This window comes from Onychomys torridus, chromosome 8, assembly GCF_903995425.1.
Source record: "Onychomys torridus chromosome 8, mOncTor1.1, whole genome shotgun sequence".
Classification (NCBI taxonomy): domain Eukaryota; kingdom Metazoa; phylum Chordata; class Mammalia; order Rodentia; family Cricetidae; genus Onychomys; species Onychomys torridus.
In genome coordinates, this window is record NC_050450.1 from 91,482,270 (window position 1) to 91,509,417 (window position 27,148).

General features: G+C 41.7%; 1 protein-coding gene across 8 annotated transcripts in view; it reads right to left on the bottom strand.

Moving 5' to 3' along the window:
- LOC118589560 (titin-like) overlaps nucleotides 1–27,148 on the bottom strand; it is a 63,349-nt gene that overhangs the window by 29,511 nt on the left and 6,690 nt on the right. For 3 of the 8 annotated variants that reach the window (XM_036196957.1, XM_036196955.1, XM_036196962.1), the window contains exons 1-5: nucleotides 17,988–27,076; nucleotides 15,595–15,666; nucleotides 14,472–14,543; nucleotides 10,173–10,244; nucleotides 9,060–9,140 (exon numbers count right to left, since the gene is read on the bottom strand). In XM_036196957.1, coding sequence (XP_036052850.1) covers nucleotides 9,060–9,140; nucleotides 10,173–10,244; nucleotides 14,472–14,543; nucleotides 15,595–15,666; nucleotides 17,988–27,076 — 9,386 coding nt within the window. Of the gene's footprint in view, nucleotides 1–9,059; nucleotides 9,141–10,172; nucleotides 10,245–14,471; nucleotides 14,544–15,594; nucleotides 15,667–17,987; nucleotides 27,077–27,148 lie in introns of those variants that run through there. The other 5 variants (XM_036196960.1, XM_036196958.1, XM_036196961.1 and 2 more) reach the window with 4 other exon arrangements.

The window sequence follows — 27,148 nt, forward strand, 5'->3', positions numbered from 1 at the left end:
AATGAAATCAATAAATTCTCTCTCCCACTGTGTTGACACAGGCCTTGTTTTGGTGCCCAGGCTGGGAAACAAACAAAAACAAAAAATAGAATAGAAGAATTGAAATCAAACAGAAAATCTGCCTTCAGGTTAAAGCTAATCAATTCAGTGCATGTCTATATCACATATTAATAATTATTTTGGCCAACATTGATTGTGCTGGAGGGGAAAGGGGCTCATAAGCCCCACCCTATGGTGGTTGGAATGAAAATGTCCCTATAGGCCTATAGGGAGGGGCATTATTAGGGAGTGTGTCACTGAGGGTGGGCTTTGAGATTTCAGAAGTTCAAGCCAGGGCTAGTGGCTCACTCTCTCTTCCTGCTGCCTGCTGATCCAGATGAAGAACTTTCAGCTACCTCTCCAGCACCATATCTGGATGCATGCCACCATGCTTCCCACCATGATGATAACAGACTAAACCTCTGAACTATAAGCCAGCCCCAGTTAAATGTTTTGCTTTGTAAGAGTTGTCATGGTCATAGTGTCTCTTCACAGCAATTGAAACCCTAACTAAGAGACACCCCTAACTAAAGACAGCTGTGGACAGCTGAATGTTTCTGGAGTGGGGAAAATAAGTTTTTCAGAGTGAGACTCCTGATAGGACAACCGTGCTCCAGTAATGCTTCCGCAATTAGGAATGCATAGGAATACAATGGGTGTATTTCTATTGCTGTGATAAAGCACTCTTAACCAAGGCAACATACAGAAAAGAGTCCATGATGGTGGTAAAGCACAGAAATGACAGCAGGAGTAGGAAGCTCAGGGCTCACAGGAAGCAGAGAAAGCAAACTTGAAATGATGCAAGTCTTTATGAAAGCTCATCACTAATGATGGACCTTTTTAAACAAGGCTCGCATTTCCTAAACCTCCTTAAATGGAGCCAACTGAGGACCATGGATTCAAATGACTAAGACAATGAGGGACATTTCTTTCAAACCACCACAATGAATATTTAAAAAAAGAGGACATGAAATCAGGGGTGGATCTGAGGGGTCTGGAGGAGGAGAGAGGTGAGTATCATTAAACTACACTGTATGAAATTCTCAAAGAAATAATACAATGTTGTATTAAAAAAAAATCCATTGTGCTTCCAGGCATCTGTGATTACTGTTTTATGTTTAACTGTAATAATATCTTAAGTGGTCCAGGTTATAATTGGTCCATTTACCCATGAGGAAACCAGGTACACAGAGACTACATAACTTGTTGTGTTTCTATGATCATAAATAGTAAGGTAGGAATTTCAAGTCAGTTGGGACACCAGGGCTTGTGTTTAACTTATTAGAAAAGATTTAAGAGAGCTGCAACTTAACACTGATTTTCAGAGGACTTAATATGGAAAAACTTCAAAATTTCTTCTTTTTTCAGTGTGTATTAATTGTATAAAATAATGAGTTAGAAATTATTTCTTGTTTTGTGTGTTTGTTTTTTGAGACACAGTCTCATGTAAATAAGGTTAGCCCCAAATTAGAACTCACTAAGCATATCAGGATGGCCTTGAAACTCTGATCCTCCTGATTTAAATCTCATGTGCTGGGATTACAGACATGAGCATTGTCATGATTGGCTTAGAAATAATGGTTTAGTGGTTTAAACTTTCTGTGCTTATCTGAGAATGCCTCTATATGCAAAGTATAGTTTTTTTTATTCTTTTCCCTAATCATTTCCATGACTAATACCTAACTAGTCCACTGTCAATGAGACTTTAGAGACTTAAAGTCATGACAACACGGTGACATTAATAAAAACAGCAATGTAAGAACATCAGAATTCATTCCTCTATCAAATGGTGAATTGTCAAAAAAAAAAAAAAAAGCCAGAACCACCTTTTTCAGAACTCTGTAAATTTAATCAAAGGCTCATCACACTACAGAATAATTTATTTATTGAGAAAAATCTAACTCAATCTCTATAATATGTAATGAAAAGTGTGTTGTTTTAACTTGCTCTGGATCATTCCTCATTCTCCAGCTCAGTGGTAACAAAGAGCCCATGGGAGTACAAACTGGTGTACTATGAAAACCAGTGGGGGAGATTCCTCAAAAAAGCTAGAGATGGAGCTATTGTATACACAATATCACTCCTGGGCTTAATGTCAAAGAACTCTATTTCATATTACAGAGATACTTGCTATCCCCTGATTTCTGCTGCTCTTTTCACAATAGCCAGGAAATACAAACAGCCTAAATATCCATCAATAGACGACTAGATAATGAAAATGTTCTTCATGTATGCAAAAGGCTATTATTTAGTTATAAAGAAAAATGAAATTTTTATATTTAATTTGCATATTTATTATTTGCATATAAGTAGATATAGATATAATCATTCTAAGTGAGGTAACCTAGACCCAGAAAGACACCACATGTTCTCTATTGTTGTGTATGTTAGTTTGAATCATTAGATATGTGTGTCTAAACAGGAGCACCCACAAAGGGTAAGAAATTAGTCAAGGGCCATGAAGATAAAGGGATTTCAAAGGAACAGAGATAGAATTTATAAGAAAATGTCCTACTTGTTCCTTGTATAATCAAATTCCACTACCTGCATGAAGTAACCCAAAGGGTACTCAAAGAAATTTGACAAATGCATGTGTTTCATTTCACAGAATTTGGAAAATTAAAATATGTACATCATACCATAGACACATATTCAGGATTTTAATGGGCAACTGCTTTGAGTTCTGAAAAGGTTGATTCTATAATCACCCATTTGTTAGAAGTCATAGCCATCATGGGAATACTTGTACAAATTAAGACTGACAATGCTCTAGCATATGTCTCTAGTAAAATGAAACAGTTTTTTATATATTACAACATAAAGCATATTACAGGTATACCACACAATCCTACAGGGTAAGCAGTTATAGAAAGATCTAATCAAACTCTAAAAGACATGCTTAATAAACAGAAGAGTAAAAAGACCCACAGAGATCAATTACATAATGTTTTGTTAACTTTAAATATTCTAAATGCTAATGAGAAAGAAACAACAGCTGTGAAGAGACATTGGCTACTAGAAAAAAACTACCGAATTAAATCAGTCTGTATACTTTAAAGATGTGTTGACCTCAGAATGGAAACCAGGGTATGTGTTACATTTGGGAAGAGGTTTTGCTTTTGTTTCTACAGGAGAAGAAAAGCTGTGGATACCATCAAGATTGATAAAGATTGGATTGGAACAAGAAACTTATTGATTAGAAGAGGTAATAGTTCATCAACCAGCATGACCATTCAATCTAAACTAACTTATAACACTAACACATGCCTTTCATTTTATCAACAAAACCTGCCAAAAGGGAAACTCCCCAAAGTTAAGATTGGGGCAGGGTTTTGTTTTTGTCTTTCTAGGAGAATGAAGGCAATCAGCTAAGGATTCTGAAGACTACTGGACAAATGAGACATCTGAAGTAAAAGGATGAATCATCCAGAGAAAATGTCCCAAGGAAAGGAGTAAACTGGCCTATTGGTATATCACATTTCCCATAGGATAAAATTTCATAAATCATCCTAAATGTTTGTTTCTGCTGTTCTCTACAAACATATAATGCAAATGGTCTTTTTATAGTCACAGTTCAATTAAAAATTTAAGCTGGTTTTGGAGTTGGAGCATGGTTCTCTCCTTCTCTAAACCCAAGCAAGCTTGTTAAAGTAAAATCTAAAATCTCTGTCTCATGTCAGAAGAACCACCTGATACAGGACCGAAGAAACACCAAAATTAAGGGACTTTTTTTTTTTTTATTTTCAAGGCAGGGTTTCTCTGTGTAGCTTTGTACCTTTCCTGGATCTCACTTTGTAGACTAGGCTGGCCTCAAACTCACAGAGATCTGCGTGCTTCTGCCTCCCAAGTGCTGGGATTAAAGGCGAGCGCCACCACCGCCCGGCAAAATTAAGGGACTATTCTATTGCTACTAGTCTCATTGATTCTTTGGTTTTATTTTGACTTTAAAAAACTTTTCTTATGGTATGAATATTATATCAAAATTGTAAGATTAACATATATATATAAAACTTTTTATTGTGGTATTGTCAAATAGAGTACTAATTCTAGAAAAGGGTTTCATCTAGCTTCCTGTACATGATTTCGTGTTTGAGTCTCTATCAGGTAAGTAGGAATCAAGTGTTTGTACTCTGGATGTACATAACAAATTATAGTCCTTTAACCTCTCTGAGATCTGCTGCATATGACATTTAAAATATTTAAGTTTTCTGCAGTGAATCATGACCATGCCTAACAGCAACCTTTGAAGTCTCCAAAAGGACGATGGGGCCCCACAACGATCCCACCTGGACTATGATAACACCACTAAGCTAACAAACACCACCTAAAGATCAGCTTTGGACTACAAACTGCTCAGAACAGTTTCAAGGTGGCCAGCTGAGATGGTCCGGCCTCACAGACTGCTCCAGCCAGGACTTGAGACAAACCTGCACTTTTCCATCACACAGAGACTGGGCAACAAATGATAGAGCTAGCACTTCCAGGACTTGACAATTAGCCCAGTATTTTTTCAGGGTCTCCTAAAGATGCCATTGCCCCCAGACAGCAGGAAGTCATTTTAAGAACACAAATCTCACATTCCCAAGAGGTTTTTGGTCATTTAGTGGGCTATGGATATTTGTCATCATTTAGCGGAGTTGGTTACAAGTTGTTATTGGTAATGGTCACGAAAAAAGCTGAACAGAGCAGATTAGATTCAGGGATCTTGTTTAAAAAAGAAAAAGAAGGGATATAGAAATAGGATAAAAGGGTAGATTATTGAATCTACTTTTTTACATTTTTTTTATTTTATAATTTAATTTAATTTTACATATCAGCCATGGATTCCCCTGTCCTCCCTCCTCCCACCCTCCCCCTAGCCACACCCCCCCCATTCCCATCTCCTCCAGGGCAAGGACTCCCCTGGGGATTCAGCTCAACCTGGTAGATACAGGCAGGTCCAGTCCTCTCCTCCCTTCACCCAGGCTGAGCAAAGTGTCCCTGCATAGGCCCCAGACTCCAAACAGCCAGCTCATGCACCAAGGACAGGTCCTGGCTCCACAGCCTGGGGTCCTCCCAAACAGTTCAAGCTAATCAACTGTCTCACTTATCCAGAGGGCCTGATCCGTTGGGGGCTCCTCAGCTATTGGTTCATAGTTCATGTGTTTCCACTAGTTTGGCTATTTGTCCCTGTGCTTTTTCTATTCTTGGTCTCAACAATTCTTGCTCATATAGTCCCTCCTCTTTCTCACTGGCTAGACTCCTGGAGCTCCACTTGGGGCCTGGCTGTGGATCTCTGCATCCGCTTCCATCAGTCATTGGATGAGAGTTCCATCATGACAGAGTGTTCGGCCATCTGATCACCAGAGTAGGTCAGTTCAGACTTTCTCCTGACCATTGCCAGTAGTCTACAGTGGAGGTATCTTTGTGGATTTCTGGGGACCTCTCTAGCACTTTGCTTCTTCCTATTCCCATGGGGTCTTCATTTATCATGGTCTCTTTTTTCTTGTTCTCCCTCTCTGTTCTTGATCCAGCTGGGATCTCCTGCTCCCCTAAGCTCTTTTTCCCTTGACCCTTGCCCTTCATTTACTCTCCCCTCATGTCCAGTTTGCTCATGTAGATCTCATCCATTTCTCTGTCATTGGGCGATCCCTGTATCTTTCTTAGGGTCCTCTTTTCTAGGTAGCCTCCCTGGAGTTGTGAGTAGCAGTCTAGACATCCTTTGTTTTACATCTAGTATCCACCTATGAGTGAGTACATACCATGTTTGTCTTTCTGAGTCTGGGTTACCTCACTCAGGATGATTTTTTCTAGATCTATCCTCTGGAGTCATCATGATCCCTGACCTCAAGCTCTGCTATAGAGCTACAGTAGTAACACAGCTTGGTACTGGCATAAAAACTGGCATGTGGACAAATGGAATCAAATTGAAGACCCTGACATTAATCCACACACCTATGAACATATAATTTTTGACAAAGAAGCCAACACTGTACAATGGAAAAAAGAAAGCATCTTCAACAAATGGTGCTGGCATAACTGGATGTCAACATGTAGAAGGCCACAAATAGATTCATATCTGTCACCATACACAAAACTTAAGTCCAAGTGGATCAAAGACCTCAACATAAATCCAGTTACTCTGAACCCGATAGAAGAGAAAGTAGGAAGTAGTCTTGAACGCATTGGCACAGGAGATCTCTTCCTAAATATAACACCAACAGCACAGACACTGAGAGAAACAATCAATCAATGGGACCTCTTGAAACTGAGAAGCTTTTGTAGAACAAAGGACACGATCAACAAGACAAAGTGACAGCCTACAGCATGGGAAAAGATCTTCACCAACCCCACATCTGTCAGAGGGCTGATATCCAGAATATATAAAGAACTCAAGAAATTAGACATCAAAATGTCCAACAGTCCAATTAAGAAATGGGCTATAGAGCTAAACAGAGAATTCTCAACAGAGGAAGCTCAAATGGCTGAAAGATATTTAAGGAATTGCTCAACATCCCTAATCATCAGGGAAATGCAAATCAAAACGACTCTGAAATACCACCTTATACCTGTCAGAATGGCTAAGATCAAAAACACTGAAGACAGCTTATGCTGGAGAGGATGTGGAGCACCACTGTTGGTGAGAATGCAAGCTTGTACAGCCACTTTGGAAAATCAATATGGCACTTTCTTAGAAAATTGGGAATCAATCTCCCCCAAGACCCAGCTATACCACTCTTGGGCATATTCCCAAAGAATGCTCAATCATACCACAAGGGCAGATGCTCAGCTTGTTCATAGCAGAATTATTTGTAATAGTCAGAACCTGGAAACAACCTAGATGCCCTTCAACTGAAAAATGGATAAATAAAATGTGGTACATATACACAATGGAGTACTACTCAGTAGAGAAAAACACTGACATCATGAGGTTTGCAGGCAAATGGATGGATCTAGAAAAAAAATCATCCTGAGAGAATCTACTTTTAAAAAGCAATGAATTTTAAATATTTTACATTGGCTTGGATTTTTGTATATTGACACAAATTTGAGGTTATTTTTGTTATACTGTGTAAATGTCACAGAAATGATAGGATTAAAAGGTAAAATATTGAATAATCATTTAAACAAAAAAAGCAACTACCAGTTTTAAATATTTTACACTGATATGGATTTTTGTATGTTGATAAAAATTTAAGGTTATTTTGGTTAGAACATACTGTACATACATTTCTACTCTTATTCAAGGCATTGTACCTATAAAGCTCATTTAACAATGCTGTTCTTGGGTCCCTTTTCCTCCTACTGGGTTGCCTCATCCAGACTTGATAGGAGGGTTTCTGCCTCATTTTATTGTGCCTTGTTATGTCATCTTTGGTAGATATCCCTGGGAGGCCTGCTCTTTTTTTTTTTTTTTTAAAGGGAAGCAGGAGAAGTGGATCTGGGAGAGAGAAGAAGTGGGGGTATGGGAAGAGTGGAAGGAGAGGAAAGTATAGTTGGAATATAATGTATGAAAGAAGAATAAAAAATACAAGATGAGGAGGACAAGAAGAGGGAGGAGGAGGAGAGATGACAAGGACTACGACGATGAAGCAGCAGCAGTTTCTGTCCTACCATGGGAAATATTTCCTGAAGAAAACTGCCCTATCTATCACACAGAGTTGGGTGTTGGATCCTAACAAAGGAGTCCCAGTGCACACTTGGTGGTTGTATCCATTGTTGTCAAGCTTCTTCTTTTTTAATGAATTCTTAACTATCCTGCCTAGGTCAGCCTTGAACTCCTGGGCTCAAGACATCCTCCTGCCTCAGCATCTGAGGGCCTACAAGCATACACTGTGCCTACCTCACTGGGCCAATCTGTGATAGTAACTGAATTCTGAGAGGTACCATTCCATTCAGATCACATGATGTGAATATCAATGTCCAATACCAGTTAGCTCTGCTTTTCTCATCACTGGGAAGCAAGCTCCCTTTCTGCAAAGATGGACACACACTAGAGATAACAAGTCAGTGTCTCCTGCATGAGTCTTTCCTAACCCACCATCCATGCTCCTCTGCCTGAAAAGCAGACCTGTGGTGCCTTTCCCCAAGTTATGAGTCAGCAAGTTGTGCTGGAGAGAGGGGACTGCTACAAAGCATCTACAGAACAGTTCATCCAGCTCCAGCACATCCCAACCCTTCCTCCAATGGGAACCAACTTGAGTTTATAATGCCTTCCTGGTCACTGAATGTCACACAAAGTGGGGTTTTTGTTTTGTTTTGTTTTGTTTTGTTTTGACACAAGAGTCTACTATTAGTCCAAGACTGCTTCCAATTTATGATCCTCCTGCCTCTGTCTCCTGAGTGCAACTGCTGGTATTTAAGCATATGCCATAATGCCTGACAAACACTAGCTAAAAACTAATAAATTTCACTTTCTTCTTGAAAAAGAAAAGTATTATATAGAACCAGGCTAGAACAACAGATCTTATGAATATTTTTAACTATATAGTTTAATGCAGATGGCATCTTATCCCATGATGCAAAGGTGCCTCTTATCCACAGAGAATCCATGACTTCAGAGGCATATACTTCCTGAAAAATAATGTTCTGAGTGATGGGGAGAAAGTTCACAGGGTGAATTCTCAGCTTTACATTTCTGAGGAAGCACCTACACCTTTTGCTCCCTGGAAGACTTGGTGTTAATCTTTGTTCTTTGGGAACTGTGCATGGGAGAGGAAATCACAGTGGGTTTCCAAAAGCATCACACATCAGAGCCCCAGCACTAGGGCCCCATGATGATACCTAGTGAGTGTTACTTGAGTGGTGTTATTTGTAATGTCTGTGCTGAAGGTCGGGACTAGGAAAGCAGATCATGTCCTGTAATTCACACAGCTCTCCTGGTCTCCTGGGCCTTAGTTTCCTCATTGGGAAAGAATGAATGGACCTTAAGACAAACTATCCACAGTTCACACAGGGTTTACACTCGGCGAATCAATACTCCATTGGGGTTTTAACACACAAATAAGTATTTACATGTGCTTAACTTTTACTTCACTTACAACTTCTGTAAAAACTGCATTCCATGCCATGCTTGAAATGTTCCAAAGCTCAATTCAGTGAGTAAATTGCACCCAAGGTTCCTAAAATCATTTTTAAAAATTAAAGACATAAGCCAAAAGAAAAAAATTCTTCAGAACAGTTATCATTTAACAATTATTCTAATATAAATATGATGAAACACAACCTTTCTCAGAAGGTTTCAATGTTTTCTCAATTCACTAAGAAAATCTCATTGTGAATGATACTGGCTTATGATTTACACTTCATATTGACATGTGCAATGCACTAACTACAGTGAATTATAAATATAAATAAATATTATAAATAAATCCTTTTTTCAATGAGCTTACTTCACTAGGAGGGGGTTTCACAACCTCAGTATCACCGAAATTTTGGGCTGGACCTCTCTGTTATGTAGGTTTGTACTATACACTGGAGGATGTTTAGAACAGCTATGGTGTCTGCACACTAGATGCCCATTGCAAATCCATAGTTGACAAATGTCACTTGGGTACACAGCCACACTGACTAAAAACCAGTGCTGTGTGGTGATTCAAATCTTACTCATTTTTACCATAAACTAAAAGAAGGTGGCCTGGTGAGATGGCTCAGTGGGTAAAGATGCTTGCCACCAAGCCTGAGTTCAGGCCTCAGAACTCACATGGTGGAAGGACAGAACTCAAGTTCTGTGATCTGTATAAGCATGAGAATATGCACATATCCACATGGGACACACACACACACACACACACACACACACACAGGCACACAAACAAAAATAACTTGCTTTGTAATTGTAGTTACTTTCTATTAGCCTTAAAGTTTATTACATTTGTATATGTATAATGTATTTACATGTAAGTCTAAGGGTTGTGAATCTAGCTCATTGATAAGAATGCTTGCTTAGCAAGTATAAGGCCTTGGGTTCGGTCCCCAGCACTGAAAAAAAAAGGGGGGGTGTAAGTCTAGCCTCTACAGATGAGAGAAAACATGCAATATTTGTTGTTCTAAGTCTGGCTTATTTCCTACTAGCAAAATTTTAAGCACGTAACAGAATAAGTAGCATGGGGTTATAAAATTCCAAATGTAAATGAGTTGTATTTGTAACTTACAGGTACTTCAAAAAAGGTAATGATTCAAATGTCCCTCTTTCAATATAGCGTATTTTATTGCAGGATACATCCCTAGGAAAAGTAAAAGGGAAATATTGCTTTGATTAGCTATTAGATATCTAATTAGTATGAATAAACAATAGAATTTAGAATTGATAATATTGTTTTTGTCTAGACTCTAAACCATTGGATTTATACTTGAACTTTCTGGAGCCCCTACACCAATCTACATCTATTCTAAATGTCTCAACCTTCATGATCTTCAAATATAAAAAGGTAGCTATAGATGCTGGTAAATTTTGGAGGTAGTCTTTCCCAAGAGAAGAATAATTATTAAGTGACTTTTGTTTTGAACATAACATAGAATGCACACCTCTCACTTCAGCCCCGAGTACTGAATGTACGTACAGGCACAAATCTGGCCTCTGGGAACTTTAGAAGGTAGAAATCAGCCTTACTCTAGACTGAGTTGGTAACTGGGGTGGGGGCACTGTCATAATCCAGTTCTAACAAGCTCTCCAGGTGATGCTATGAGGATTCTTTTTACAGTGCCATGGTACCATCATGGCTCCTCAGCTTGGCATTCAAATCTAAGAAGGCCTGGCCCTGTTCTTCTTTCTCTTATTCTCTGCAGGTGCCCATGGCACCCTCAAACTCTTGGATGGGTTCGGCTTTACTTCACTCTTGTTATTAGTATTTAGCACATTCTCCCCAAAGGGCTATCGAATGATTCCCAGTAATTCTTCAAGGTTTTATCCAAATAGAATTATGTAGGAACAGCTTCACTGAACCAAATCCAAGTCTTTTCTCTTCTTCTGTACTCTAGACAAAATTTATACCTCAGTGACCTAAAACAAAAAAAAATGTATGTATGAATGTATACATGTGTGGAGGCTAGAGGACAGTTTCAGAAATCAGCTCCTATCTTTCCTTTTGTTGAATCAGGACTCTCTCGTTTCCGCCACATTACTTACTGGAGGCCAGCTGTTGGAAAACACTTCCTGTTCCTGTCTGTCCTCATTTTTACACAGTGGTGCTGGGATGAAAGATTCACACTGTGACATCTGTCTTTTTTCTAATGTGGGTTTTGAGGACCAAATACGGGTCACTGGGCTTTCCTGGCTAGCGCTTTTACCCACTGAGCCCTATCCCCAGGCCTCATTACTTAAAGAAAAATTTGTATTTGTGTGTGTGTGTGTGTGTGTGTGTGTGTGTGTGTGTGTGTGTGTGTGTGCAGGTGCTCACAGAGGACCAATAAAGGCATCACATCTTCTGGAGCTAGAAGCACAGAAGGTTGTGAGCTCCCTGATGTGGATTCTGGGAACCGAACTCTGGTCCTCTGCAAAGCAGCAAGTGCTCTTAACTGATGAGCCATTTCTCCAGCCCCCTCATACTTTTGAAATTATTTTCACAACCCTTCTTCTAATAATAAATTCCTTGAAAGCATTGAGTCTAAGTCATCTACATTGCCCACCAAGTTTGAGACTGACACAAATATTTGAGTTGATGAGTTCAAGAACAGTGGCTTATTTGGAAAAAATTTCAGTTTATGACTTTATGGCTGAACCCTCTCTGCATCTCCGCAGCATTAATATTCATGCTCCTGTGTTTGTTTCTCTCTAAGTGCTTGAGTTTGAGAGGGAAGGAACCCTGTCTTACTCATCTCTGTGCCTCCAACAGTATTGGGCATATTCTGGTTTAGCACATTTTTTAAAATTGAGGGACATTTAAATAAATGACAATAAATTATGTTATTATGAACCAACTGTTTACAAACTAAAATAAATAAGAAGACTACTCTACTCGGGTATTTTATTGTTTTCCTCCAAACATTTTTTTTTACAGTTCGGGGGTTCAGATGCAAAGGGTCCCCAAAACTACCAATACAAAAGCAGAACCAGTGCAATCATGGCCATTCTCTAAGTGTCAATAGAAGGAAAATGTTTCTGGTTTGGCTTAGGATGAATCTCACTTTGTAGTCCTGGCTGGCCTCAAATTTAGAGAGATCCGCCTGCCTCAGCTTCTGGAATGCTGGGATTAAAGGCATGCGCCACCACACTCAGCAGATGGAAAATTTTTTAAACCACGTAAAGATCTATATATGTACTCCCCTAATGCTCTCAAATAGAAAGTATACCCCATGCATTTTTTTAAATGTCATTTTTATTTAGCTCAATTAAGCTAAATTAAGGATGTACAGCACTCTGAACCCTATGGGAAGTCCAAGCAAGCTTTCCCACTGAACAACCTAGCGCATGCTTATCTCTAAACAAACAGAATTACTATTGCAAATATCCCCTCCTTGGCAACAATGTTAAGATTTTTACTTTTTTATAGGGTATCTAGACACTATAGTCATGGCTAGCCTGGAACTCACTATGTAGACCAGACTGGCCTCAAACTCAAGAGATCTGCCTGCCTCTACCTCTCTAGTACTGTGGTTCAAGGCATGTGCCACTAGTCATATCTTTTATTGTCTATTTTCACATAGGCATAAAAATTATTACATTAAAAACTATAATACCAGTCTGTTCTCCTAATGACTTAATCATGTTAATATTATTCATACAATCTAGCATTTAGCTACTTATTTAGTATTTCAATGTCAGTTTAATTCAGATTAAATTATTGTAGGAAACTAGGTCTGTGGCCACACTAATGAAAGCCCATGAACTGTGGACTGGTGGCTGTGGAGCCCCCATGTGACTGGACTAGACCCTCTGGATACAGAAGACAGTTGTTTGGCTCGAACTGTTTGGGGGGCACCCACGCAGGGGGATCGGGATCTGTCCCTGGTCTATGGACAGGCTTCTGGAATCTGGTGCCTCTGGTGTGACACCTTGAACAGCCTTGGTGCAGTGGCAAGGGGCTTGGACCTGCCTAGGCTCAGGATGCTGGGCTCTGCTGACTCCCCAGGAGAGACCTCGATTTGGGGGATGTGGGGATGCGGGGTGGCTCAGGAAAGAGGGCTGGAGAGTGGGAGGAGGGAGGAGGGGGGATCTGTGGATAGTATGTGGAGTGAGTAGAAAATTTCTTAATAAAGAAAATGTAAAAAATAATAAATAAATAAGAAACTAGGTATGATGGCACATGCATGCAATCCTAGCACTTAGGGGTCCAAAGTAGGAGGACTGTTGCAAATTCAAGGTCAGCCTGGGATACATATGAGTCCTAGTCTCAAAAGCAAACAAAAGAGCATAGGGTATTATTGTGGTTAGTAGAGTGCTTGCCTAGCATGTACAAAATCTTGAATTTTATTCCCAGAATTATATAAATTGTGTGATAATGAATGCCTGTAATGTGTGTAATAAATGCCTAGCATTTAGAAAATAGAGGCAAGAGATTCAAGAATTCAAAGCCAGCTTTGGCTATTTAGAGAGTTTAAGGCAAGCCTGAGCTACATGAGACCATATCTCAAAGAGGGGAAAACGTTCTGGGTTAATGACTTTCAAATTAATATAGTTGTCTATTTGCTTCTCTTTGGTACAACTATTCAAAGTTAACATTAATTTCTCACAACCTACTACACTGTCTTAAATCTTTCTTGCAAAGTCTAAATTAGTAAATTAGACTTGTTAGTTGGATTTGCAAGCCCACACGCAGACCCAAGAAATAATGGAGCCAGCTACCATAAACCAAAAACCTTTGAACTGAAGGCCAGACTGAATCCTGCCTCCTCCCAGCTGTCCTCATCAGTCACCCTGTCACATCAACAAAGAAGGCACTGGCACAAGTCCTCTAAAGGTGTCAAACCACTCCTACAGTAAATGAGAACATGGGCCAGACCTGATCGAGGTATGACAGACTAGATCCAAATACAGGCATATGCCTTAGAAAGCAAGGGTCATCTGAGGTCCAGTAATTGCTCAGACCTTACTAACATTTCCCCCTGCAAACGGAGTTCTTCTATCTGAAGCTCGTCTATATGATTTAAGAGATTTAAAATGGATAGAAGGCATTTTCATGTTAGAGATGGGCTGAGCCCTCCCCCCTCAACCCCTGACTGGCATAACTGCAGATTCTGTTTTATTATGGTTTTGCCTTTAGAGCCAGGGTCTTGCCAAGCAGCCCTGGAAGTGCTGAGAAACCCACTCTGCAGACCATGAAGATCTCCAACTTTGAGCAATCCTCCTATCTTCTACCTCCTCAGTCCTGGGATTCTAAGCAAACACTGTCAAACCCAGTCAATAATTGCACAGTTTTATTGCTTGAAGAGATGTCAGTATCTATCTAGTTCAAATCCCTTGTTCATCCATAGATAACCCATAACTTACAAATAGATATGCTTAACTAACTTACAAAACCTGGAGGGACAGCAGGCCTTCAAATGTATCCTTATGTAATTCAGTCAGGTGATTTTCACTGATAATTCTGAAAGATGAAAAGGTTATCTGGATCAAAAATCATCAAACAGATGGACAATATCCAGTGGTGAAATGGAATGGAGAAATACATGCTGTCATATGCTATTGCTGAGAACATAAACTGTCATCAGTTCTTTCGGGAGCAATTAAAATTTCATATATGCAATGTTCTCCATCCTAAAGGTTCTATTTCTAAGTACCTAGCCTATAGAAACACTTGTCTGAGGTATACAGGATGTTTAACTCAGCCCCATATGAAATATTATACAGAACTGGAAATAGGGGAAGGAAACTTTAAATATCATGAAGTGAGACCATCAAGTCACCAAACATCATCAATCATGTGAAAGTGGTAAGGGAAGCAGCAGCTCTCCTATTTCCTTATGAAAACATATCTGGAAGGATACACACCAGGTTTGGAGTGGCAGTGACCCCAGATCTGAGGGATTGTGGCATAAGGAAGGTTTCACTATCCCTCTTACTTAATTTATAACCATTAAAAACATCATCATAGCCGGGCGGTAGTGGCGTACGCCTTTTGTCCCAGCACTCAAGAGGCAGAGGCAAGCAGATCTCTGTGAGTTCAAGGCTAGCCTGGTTTACAGTGCAAGTTCCAGGACAGGCTCCAAAGCTAGACAGAGAAACCCTGTCTTGAAAAACCACACACACAAAAGAAGTGTCATCATAGATGACTTCTGTACTGGAAAACAAATTTGTCTTTCAATGAAAACCCACAACATTTAAATTAAAATTTTTGCATGCACTGGTAAGGTTCCAACTCAGGCCCTTATGCATTAGGCAAGTGTACTAACACTGAACCATATCCCAGTCCTCATGCAACTTACCAGAGACATTCAATTAGTACCAATTTATTTGTTTATTTAGAGCCATTAAGTTTCCCTATCTCTAACCTAAACATTCCATGTCCAGCCATCTATTCTATAGAAATGCAGTGGGATGAACAGAGGAATGTCTTTCCTCAGATATATTGACTTCAAAATCTGGACAAAAAAGGGCAATATTTTCTATAACATTTAGAGAGAATATATACTACTCACAGTTTCTCGGCCCAACGGTATGCTTTCCAAACATTTTTGTCAATGTAAGAAATATCATTTCCTTGGAAATTCCTGTGAAGAAACCAAAACGCAAGCGGGGTTCATTTTGGCTGGTAGGGCACAGGAGGAGAGCCCCAAGCTACACAGAATGAGTTTTCTAGATTACCCTAGAAATACCGTGTCTTTTGCTTCCATGTTGCATGTGTGCATGTGAAGGCCCAAGTCTGATGTTAGGAGCCATCTTCCGTCATTCTCCTGCTTGACTGAGGCCAAATCTTTCAATCCAACCTAGAGCTCACTGGTATGGTAGACTTGCTAGCCAGACTGCTCTAGAGAATGTGTTTCTGACTTTCAAGGCTATAATTACAAGTAGACTGTCACACCAACCTGTCATTGACATGGATTCTGAGGATCTGAACTCCAGAAACAGCTGAGTAACTTCCCCAGGTGTCCCAATCCTTCACCCTTTTTTGCAGAGCTAGTAATGGAATTCAGGGCATTCTGTGTGCCAGTCAAGTATTCTACCTCTGAGCTGTATTCCTAGACCTCTGGTCATTCTGAGACAGGATCTCACTAAGTCTAGTCCAGGCTGGCTTTGAACTTGTGACTCTCATTCTTTAGTTCCCAAGTACTAGGATTATAGGTATATGATACCACACCAGTCTTCCAAGACATTTTTTAAATGGGAATATATCACTGAGTGGCACATGCTTAAAAGAAACTAATGTTAAACACCTAATTTATGTTTAGTTTCAACTCTGTCTCACTTTGAGCATTTACCTTTAGCTCTGCTCTTATTTCTCAGTGAAGACCTTCTTGCTCAGTTTAAACATACTTTTTCTTGTGGTAGGAAAGAAAGAAATCTACTCATTTGATAGTGGGCATCTCCACTCAATCCTAAACTGTCTAATTTTATGTTCATCAAGAAGGAAAATGCCGAAAACTGAACTCACCACCCTCAAGCTGCTCTCGGTCCTGACTGCTGAGTCCATCTGTCATTCTCATCTTCACCCAGGACAGAAATTGTGGGCACACTCCAATCTTGTAGCCCAGGCTGGTGTGGAAGTCACTCTGGAGACCACTCTGGGGCCTCAAACTCACAGAGATCTACCTACCTCTGCCTCCTGAGTTCTGGGATTAAAGGTATGCACCACCACATCCAGTATCAGTCCTCAACTCTTTTGTCAGTCACTAAATCCTATCTTCTCTCACTCTGTGGGGATTCAGGATTTTATTCCCACCCCCATAATAGCCACAGTGGCTCAGCTCTTGCTCACTTTATTCCTGGATTTTGTACATCTTTCTATATGGTTATCAAGAATTAAGCTTCCCCTCTGGATTACCCTACACAAGGATGCTAAAATGATCCTATTCTGAGCGTTAAGACACATGCCTATATTTATCATTTGAGAAGCTGAGGCAGGATGATCATGAACTCAAGGCCAGCCTGTATTACATAGCAAGGTTCTGCCTATCTGTTTTAATACTTTTTCAATGTTTCTTAGAAATTTATAATGGTTCTCCATATTGCACTGTTGACTTTCAAACCACTAGAGTTGATATTCCAAGTATTTCATAACATCTCTCATTGCTTTTTAATTCAATCTCTGCTGGTGGACCAGTCTATTAGATCCTTATTCTTAGAGCTATGGCTTTGCCTATGCTGTAATACCTATTTTTACTTTATTTTAAAATGAGACACTCTTTGAGCCAAAGGTAAAGTTTTAATGTAATATTATCCCTTTCCCCATCTATTATTTCATGTTCCAGAGAAAATGCCACACATCTATGGCTTCCATACTTTTGAGCCCTGACTAGTGCACACAATACATATAAAATATAGAAAACTAAGAACAAGAATGAGCTCTGGACATAACTGAGATTGAAAAGCTAACATTCATGTATGCTAAGAACTAAGATAAGTATTCCATGTAGTCAACTAAACCTCACAACAGTTCTATGAAACAGTAGCCATCATATTCCTCATTTTACAGGCGAGGAAGTTAATTCACAGCGAGATACTTTACCCAGGGTTGCAGGGTTTGGGTCAAAGCCCAGGAGTCCAGCTCCAGCATCTACTCTAATGCACCCTCACTAATAAGATAAATTATTAAAAGGGTGGAGTGAAACAGAAGAACAAAGGTTAAGCAATGATATAATGGGACTAAATAAGAATGAATACAGAAAAAGAAGAAGGGGTATCATAAATAAAAGACTGGAGAAGGGATACTGGAGGAAGAAGGGAACTGAGGAAGAGGAAAAGCTGACAAGAGAAGGTAAGAACAGAAAGTCAATCAATGGGAATTTGGGTGACAAGGAAAGCCCAGGAAGGTTTTGAGGAAAAGGGTGCTATGTCAGGCATGCTGTAAAACAGGAATAAAGGAGAGTCTTACAAGATAGCAAAAGTGTCATTGTAGGTGTCGGGCCTTGGCACAGGCACTTGCTGGAGTCTCCGCACTGGGCTGAGATGAATGCACAACAGTGTCTCATTTTCACACACGCAGAAGTCACAGATGTCGGTGTACAAGTAGGCATTTTGTTCCATAGCTAAATCGTGTTCTGTATTAGAATTTTCAGGATATGGAGTTGCGGTAAATTCCATTTTCAAAAATGTAACTGTGACTTCAGCTGGGCTTGGATACTGTTTCTCAGCCTGATCTGGAGGTGAAGGTGTCATTTCAGGGAACTTTGGAGTAGCAGCTGTAGTTGTTGGGACTTTAAGATGTGCAACCTCTGGAGAAACAGCTGCAATTGTTGAGACTCCAACATCTGCAGCCTCTGTAGAAGCAGCTGTAGTTGTTGGGACTTCAGAATGTATAGATTCTGGAGAAACAGCTGCAATTGTTGAGCCTCTACAATCTGCAGCCTCTGTAGAAGCAGCTGTAGTCTTTGGGACTTCAGAATGGGCAGACTCTGCATAAGATGTAGTCTCTGCAACTTCAGAACGTGAAGATTCTGGATAAAATATAGTGTCTGGGACTTCAGAATGTGCAGACTCTAGGTAAGATGTAGTCCCTGGGACTTCAGGATGCACAGACTCTGGAACTTCAGAATGCTCAGGCTCTATAACTGACGAATATGAATGCTGAATCTCAACATGAACTGAAGTTAGAGGTGTTATCTCATAATGCTCTAGAGATTGAGCTACAGTCTCCATAGGTATCTCTGAAGTCTGACCTGGGGTGTCCTTCATACGGGCAGAACGTTTAACCATTGTATTAGGCTGTCGAGTAACTGAAAATTCTGAGTGTAAATATTGAGTTATGTTTGGAGGCTGAACCTGAATCTTGTCAGGAAGTGGGAGTATCTCTTCAGGGTTATTTGGAGGAGGAATAGGAATATTCTCTGGGGCTTCAGAAAGTTCAGCCTCTATCTTAGATACTTCAGTTGTAGCATGCTCTACATCAAGATGTTTAACTGGGACCTCGTGTGACACTGTATGCTGAATCTGATGACCTGGCATTGCATCTTTACTATCATCAAACACTGGAGCTTTGGTACCAAGCCCCTCATGTAGCTGTGCAGGCTGAGAGAAGGTCTTTTGCACAGTTTCAAAGAGTCCTTCCTTAGTAGTAGGTTGATGAGTTATGGCAGCTTCCAAATCTAAAGTACGAACCGGGATTTCAGTTGAGTTTGGATGCTGAATGTGATCCTGTTCTAGAAGTGTCACTTGAGAATTCATTGGAAGATGAGCTATAGTCTCACTGAGAATTGCAGGATGATGAGCCTCTCTAGTAGGCTCTGAAGTTACAGTGGGTTTCATGTCTAAGGGCTGATATGGTGGTTTTAGATACTCAGCTTGATCCTGAATTAGAGCTGATCCTAGAGTTTGAGCTACAACCTTTTTAGGTGGTTTTCTACCCTTAGCTGTGGTCCTCTGCAAATTTTCAGTAATGTTTCCTACAGTAGATGGGATATAATCATCAGGTTCAACTATGACTTCAGTTAGAGTTCTTGTAATAGGAGCGACAAGTTCTGGGTTTAGCAGCACATTGTGGCCTGAACGATGAACTGTAGTCTGCTCCGGAGCTAGAGGATAGTGAGTCCCTGCAGGAGGCTGAGCAGATAGGGTGAGTTCCTGATCCAGAGACTGAAATGAGATCCTGGCTGGTGTTGGATACTCAGCTTGACCCTGAATTGGTATTGGAACTGTCACCTCTTGAAATTCTGGAGCTAGAGCCATACCCTCTTTAGGTGGTCTGGTAATCTGAGTTGTGCCTTCTTGCATACTTTGAGAAAGCTCTCCTTCATCAGTAGGTTGATGAGTTACAGTACGTTTTAGATCCAAAGGCTGAACAGTAACTTTAGGTGGATTGTGAAAAGGCTCTGAATATATCACCAGAGGGTACTCTGGAGGAGGAACTGTAGTCTCCTCTAGAGTTGAAGGATGGTGAGACTCTCTAGTAGGCTCTGAAGTTATGAGTTCCAAGTCTGTGTGCTGAAATGTGACACTGGGGGAAACTGAATACTCAGCCACAACCACCTGTCTAGGAGGTTCTGTAACCCGAGTTACCCTCTCTTGCATGCTTTGAGAAAGTTCTCCCTCACAGGTAAGCTGTGGAGCTATGGTAAGTTCCAGATCCAAAGATTTCACTGTGAATTCAGCTGGGTTTGGATGCTGAGTGTGAACATGTTCTGGATATATCACCAGAGGGTGCTTTGGAGTTGTAGGATGGTGAGCCTCTCTTGTAGGCTTTGAATTTATGGTGGGTCCCAGATCCAAAGGCTGAAATGATACAAGAGATGTTGAACCTTCAGCTTGAGCCTGACCTGGTGCTGGAACTGTCACCTCCTGATATAGTGGCTCTGGAGCTACTACTTCTTTAGGTGGTTTTGTAAGATGAGCTGTGCTCTTCTGCACAGTTTGAGAAAGCTTTTCCTCAGCAGTACTTTGATGGGAGACAGCAAGTTCCAGATCTAGAGGTCGAACTGTGACTTGAGTTGGCTTCTGGTGCTGAACATGAACATGTTCTGAATGTTTCACAAGAGGGCGCTTTAGAGGATGAACTATTACTGTCTGCTTTGGAGTTGTAGGATGGTGAGGCTCTCTGGTAGGCTCTGAAGTTATGGTGAGTTCCAGGTCCAAGGGCTGAAATGAGACAACAGGTGCTGTTGCAGACTCAGCTTGATCCTGACCTGGTGTTGGAACTGCCGCCTCATGATATAAAGGGGCTGGAGCTACAATCTCTCCAGGTGGTTCTGTAAGATAAACTGTGCTCTCTGGCATAGTGTGAGAAAGTTCTCCCTCAAGAGTAGGTTGTGGAGTTTTGGTAAGTTCCATATCCAAAGGTTGAACTGTGACTTTAGCTGTGTTTGGGTGCCGAGTGTGTCTGTGTTCATGTATCACCAGTGCATGCTCTGGAAGTTGAATTAGTGTATCCTCGTCTGGAGTTAAAGGATGGTAAACATCTTTAAGAGACTCTGAAATCATGTTGAGTAGCACGTCCAAGGGCTGAAGTGTGGTATTGGGTGAAACTGGAGACGTAGCTTGATCGTGACCTGGTGTTGGAACTGCCGCCTCCTGATACAAAGGGGCTGGAGCTACAATCTCTCCAGGTGGTTCTGTAAGATAAACTGCGCTCTCTGGCATAGTGTGAGAAAGTTCTCCCTCAAGAGTAGGTTGTGGAGTTTTGGTAAGTTCCATATCCAAAGGTTGAACTGTGACTTTAGCTGTGTTTGGGTGCCGAGTGTGTCTGTGTTCATGTATCACCAGTGCATGCTCTGGAAGTTGAATTAGTGTATCCTCGTCTGGAGTTAAAGGATGGTAAACATCTTTAAGAGACTCTGAAATCATGTTGAGTAGCACGTCCAAGGGCTGAAGTGTGGTATTGGGTGAAACTGGAGACGTAGCTTGATCCTGACCTGGTGTTGGAACTGTCACCTCCTGATACACTGAGGCTGGAGCTACAACCTCTTCAGGTGGTTCTGTAATCTGAGTTGTGGTCCCTTGCACAATTTGAGAAAGTTCTCCCTCAGCAATAAGTTGTGGAGCTAAGTTAAGTTCCTGATCCAAAGTTTGAACTGCAGCTTTATTTGGGTTTGGATGCAGAGCGTGAACTTGTTGTGGATGTTTCACAAGAGGGTGCTTTGGAGGATGAACTATTACTGTCTGCTTTGGAGTTGTAGGATGGTGAGGCTCTCTGGTAGGCTCTGAAGTTATGGTGAGTTCCAGGTCCAAGGGCTGAAATGAGACAACAGGTGCTGTTGCAGACTCAGCTTGATCCTGACCTGGTGGTGGAACTGCCGCCTCCTGATATAAAGGGGCTGGAGCTACAATCTCTCCAGGTGGTTCTGTAAGATAAACTGTGCTCTCTGGCATAGTGTGAGAAAGTTCTCCCTCAAGAGTAGGTTGTGGAGTTTTGGTAAGTTCTATATCCAAAGGTTGAACTGTGACTTTAGCTGTGTTTGGGTGCCGAGTGTGTCTGTGTTCATGTATCACCAGTGCATGCTCTGGAAGTTGAATTAGTGTATCCTCGTCTGGAGTTAAAGGATGGTAAACATCTTTAAGAGACTCTGAAATCATGTTGAGTAGCACGTCCAAGGGCTGAAGTGTGGTATTGGGTGAAACTGGAGACGTAGCTTGATCGTGACCTGGTGTTGGAACTGCCGCCTCCTGATACAAAGGGGCTGGAGCTACAATCTCTCCAGGTGGTTCTGTAAGATAAACTGTGCTCTCTGGCATAGTGTGAGAAAGTTCTCCCTCAAGAGTAGGTTGTGGAGTTTTGGTAAGTTCCATATCCAAAGGTTGAACTGTGACTTTAGCTGTGTTTGGGTGCCGAGTGTGTCTGTGTTCATGTATCACCAGTGCATGCTCTGGAAGTTGAATTAGTGTATCCTCGTCTGGAGTTAAAGGATGGTAAGCATCTTTAAGAGACTCTGAAATCATGTTGAGTAGCACGTCCAAGGGCTGAAGTGTGGTATTGGGTGAAACTGGAGACGTAGCTTGATCGTGACCTGGTGTTGGAACTGCCGCCTCCTGATACAAAGGGGCTGGAGCTACAATCTCTCCAGGTGGTTCTGTAAGATAAACTGCGCTCTCTGGCATAGTGTGAGAAAGTTCTCCCTCAAGAGTAGGTTGTGGAGTTTTGGTAAGTTCCATATCCAAAGGTTGAACTGTGACTTTAGCTGTGTTTGGGTGCCGAGTGTGTCTGTGTTCATGTATCACCAGTGCATGCTCTGGAAGTTGAATTAGTGTATCCTTGTCTGGAGTTAAAGGATGGTAAACATCTTTAAGAGACTCTGAAATCATGTTGAGTAGCACGTCCAAGGGCTGAAGTGTGGTATTGGGTGAAACTGGAGACGTAGCTTGATCCTGACCTGGTGTTGGAACTGTCACCTCCTGATACACTGAGGCTGGAGCTACAGCCTCTTCAGGTGGTTCTGTAATCTGAGTTGCAGGCCCTTGCACAATTTGAGAAAGTTCTCCCTCAGCAATAAGTTGTGGAGCTAAGTTAAGTTCCTGATCCAAAGTTTGAACTGCAGCTTTATTTGGGTTTGGATGCAGAGCGTGAACTTGTTGTGGATGTTTCACAAGAGGGTGCTTTGGAGGATGAACTCTTATTGTCTGCTTTGGAGTTGTAGGATGGTGAGGCTCTCTGGTAGGCTCTGAAGTTATGGTGAGTTCCAGGTCCAAGGGCTGAAATGTGGCATTGGGTGAAACTAGAGACTCAGCTTGAGCCTGACCTGGTGTTGGAACTGTCATCTCTTGATATTCTGGTGCTGTAGTTATAGCTTCTTCAGGTGGCTCTGTAATCTGAGTTATGTTCTCTTTCATACTAAGAGAAAATCCTCCCTCAACAATAGGTTGAGGAGTTATGGCAAGTTCCAGATCCAAAGTTTGAATTGTAGCTTTAGTTGGGTTTGGATGTTGAATGTGAACATGTTCTGGATGTATCACCAGAGAATGCTCTGTTTTAGGGGGTGTTGTAGGATGGTGAGGCTTTCTGGTAGGCTCTGAACTTATGGTGAGTTCTAGGTCTAAGGACTGAAATGAGGCAGTGGGTGATACTAGATACTCAGCTTGATTCTCAGTTGGTGTTGGAATTGTCATTTCATTATATTCTGGACCTTGAGCTACAACCTCTTTATGTGGTCCCATCATCTGATTTGTGGTCTTCTGAGTAGTATGACAAAGTTTCTTCTTACTAGTAGGTTGTAGATTTATGGCAAGTTCCAGATCCAAAGATTGAACTGTGGTTTTAGTTGGGTGTGAAATTTTCCCTTGAAAATTAGTCTGTGGATTTAGAGTTCTCTTCAGTAAATGCTCAGCCTCTGGAATAATTTCTGAAGTTGCAGTAACTTCTAGGTCCAAAGTGTGAAATGGCCCATTAGGTGATGATGTAGACTCTACTGGATCCTTATCTGGCCTTGGAACTATCGTCTTGTGTGTTGGAATGTGAGTTACAGTATTTTTCAGTGGTTTGGGAGTGTGATTCTCATGGAGGTCTGTGGCCATTTGCTGATGTACAGAAGGTCTTATTCCCATACTGTGACCCAGAGGCAGTTCTGAGGCTTCCTGCTGAGCTGAAGAAAGGTGCACCTCTTTAGAATGGTATGTTGTCTGAGCTATGGCCTCTTGGAAGGCTGGAGATTCAGTTTCAAAGACATATGGAGGCTTTGAAAGGGCACTAGTCTGGATTTGTGAAAATTTATCTTGCTCAGTGGAATCTATGGGCTCAAGTAGGTCCTCCTGCGGAAATGGAACTGATCCAACCTCCAGAGAGGGCTTTCGAGTTTTGGTAAGTGCTGGGTCCACATGTTTAATGGTTTTATATGATTTTGGATGTTCAGTTCTGAACATTGCCTCTAGATCTGCAGGTGAAAAATACATATCTGTCATTGAAGGCCAAGCTGAGCTAACCTGCTGACTTGGAGAAGGTTCCTCAGGAAATTCTTCAGGCTGGGTTGGGACCTCTTGACCAACTTGAGAATTCTGCTCCTCTGTTGGGTTGGTTGGATACTGAGTTGGGGCATTGTGTGATGCTGGAGGATGAACTTGACCATGACCCATGGATGGACCTGTTACCTCATGGTAATCTGGAGGTTGGGCTACCTCTTCATTAGGCTGCTCTATAATCTGTTCTGGAGCCTCCTGCTGGTCTGAAAAGGGTTGTCCTTCCTCAGAGATCTGTGAGATTCCATCTGTGTCTTCTTGCTGGCTTAGAGGTTTATGATACAAAATAGGTTCTGGGGACTGAGACAGAATATCCTGTTGATTTGGCATTTCAACCTCTTCAGGAGATGCTGTAGCCTCATGGTACACAGGAGAAGTTCCCATCTCAGCTACGGGTTTTTCTGTTATGGTAATCTCCAGATCTGGAGGTTGACCAGTCACATTTGACAAGCTAGAATGCTGAGCTTGATAGTGACCTGGGGGCAAAACTGTCACTTCATGATGCTCTGGAAACTGAGTTGCTTGTTCCTGATCAGTTGCAGAAGGTTTAAACTCTTCAGCATACTCTAAGGCTGGAGCTGGTACTTCCAGCTGGCTTTGAAATTGACTCTCCTCAGGAGGCTCAGAAGCCTGAGCTGGAGGTTCCTCCTCATTCAGAAAGGGTTCCATCTCATCAGCATACTCCAAAGGATGCACTGGAGAATCCTGCTGGGCAAGAGAAGATTCAGTCTCCTTGGTAGGCTCTGAAGTTATGGTGAGGGCCACATCCACAGGTCTAACTGTAACATGTGGCAAGTGATAATGGTGCTCTTCACTCTGATCTGGCTGGACTTGGTGAAATGGTGAAGTTTCAACTCCACTCTCAATAGGGACCTCTGCAGGCTGAACTGAGGCTTCAGGCTGGTTTCCAGAAACTGATCCTACCTCCTCACGAGACTCAGAAAGTTGAACTGGCTGCTCTAGTTCACTGGGAGAAGATTCATCCTCCAAAACAGGGCCCAGATGTTGAGACAGATCTTCCTGCTGGGTTGGTAAGGGCCCCACCTCCTCTGCATTCTCTTGAGGCTGAACTGGAGATTCCAAATCAATTCCAGAAGATTCAACCTCCTCAGGATACCCAGAAGGTTCAGCTTGCTGCTGCTGCTGCTGGCTGGGAAAAGGTTCAGCTCCAACAAGAGGACCTGGAGTCTGGGTTGGAGTCTCTTCCTCATATGGAGATGACTCAATCTCCTTTTCAGGTTCAGAAGTTATTGTAACTGCCACATCTACAGGTTTGACTGTAATCTTGGGCAATGTATAATGGAGAACTTGATCCTGACTGGGATGTGGAATTGTGGTTAGTGGAGTTTCAACTACACTCTGCATAGAGGATTCTGGAACTGGAACTGTAGCCTCTTGCTCAACTAGACTGATTTCTTCAGGGAGCTTTGTAGACAGAGCCAGAGTTTCTAGCTGGCTACCAGAATTTTCAAGGTCTTCAAGCTCTAAAATTTCATCGGGGGCCTCTTGTTGGGTTGATGAAGGTTCCAACAACTCAGGACTCTCTGGAAACTGCCCTAGGGTCTGTGGCTGGCTCAGAGTAGCTTGTGCCTCCATATCTGCTTCTGAAGTCACTGTCTCAAGATCAACAGGGTTCACTGTGACATTTTGCAAGTTTGAGTGATGAGCTTCATTTCTATTTGGAGGTGGACCATTTATTTCAGGATGCACCGGTCGTTCCTCAGAAGGAAGAGGACGGTGAGCTGGGATTAAAGGCTCATCTTCCTCAGGGGGCTGTGGGAAATAATCTGGAGCACCCTGAAGGGGATTCTCGGGATTTCGATCTTGTGTCTCCAATTGGTCAGGTTCAACCTGTTCTAAAAGCTCTGGAGCTTCATCTGCACTCTCCTGGGATTGCAGAGGAAGGCTATAAGAATAAGTTTCATTCATATTCAGATCTTCATAATAATCATCCATGATTTTTTGAGGTTTTCCAACAATCACTTTAGCAAGTTTCTTATGCTGAGCTAGAGCTTTCTTCAACTCCTTGGGTGAAACCGTGAACTTTGTTGCTTTTGAACTCCGGCTGTCTAATGGTGGAACAATTCCTTCATACAACTGATGATCTGTAGCCTCAGCTAGACTGGGAGTACTTCTGAACTGTGAAGGCACAATGGGAGCCTGAATTTGATCCCCCTTTAGCATTAAAATGTTCTTTGGCTGCTTCCCAGGTGGTATCAGCTTGTTGGTCAGATCCTGATGTGAAACAGCAAGCTCCTCAGGCTCTGAGTTCGGCTCCCGAGAAGTACTGGGATCCTGGAATGGAAGTAAACTGTCAGTCAACTCCTCAAGTGGGGCCAACACTTCTGTGGAAGCAGAGGACCCCAAATACTCAGTGCCCCCTGTGTCTGTCTTGGGTACTCGAGTATGTGGGGATTTAGGTGGATGATCAGAGGGGTGCCAAGACCAGAGCTTGGTTGGCACCGAGGGCTCTGAAGTCAACTGGACTGGGTTTCCAGTGAACTCTGGAATGGGAACAGCCAGGGCCAGCAGCCACAAAAGTTGCCACGTGAAGAGAAGCCTTCGTGCGCCAAACTGCAGTAGAGACATGACATGCAGTAGGGACTCAATCCACAGTGCTGCCCCACACTGGTGGGAAACTGAATGAAAGCCCCTGAGCTC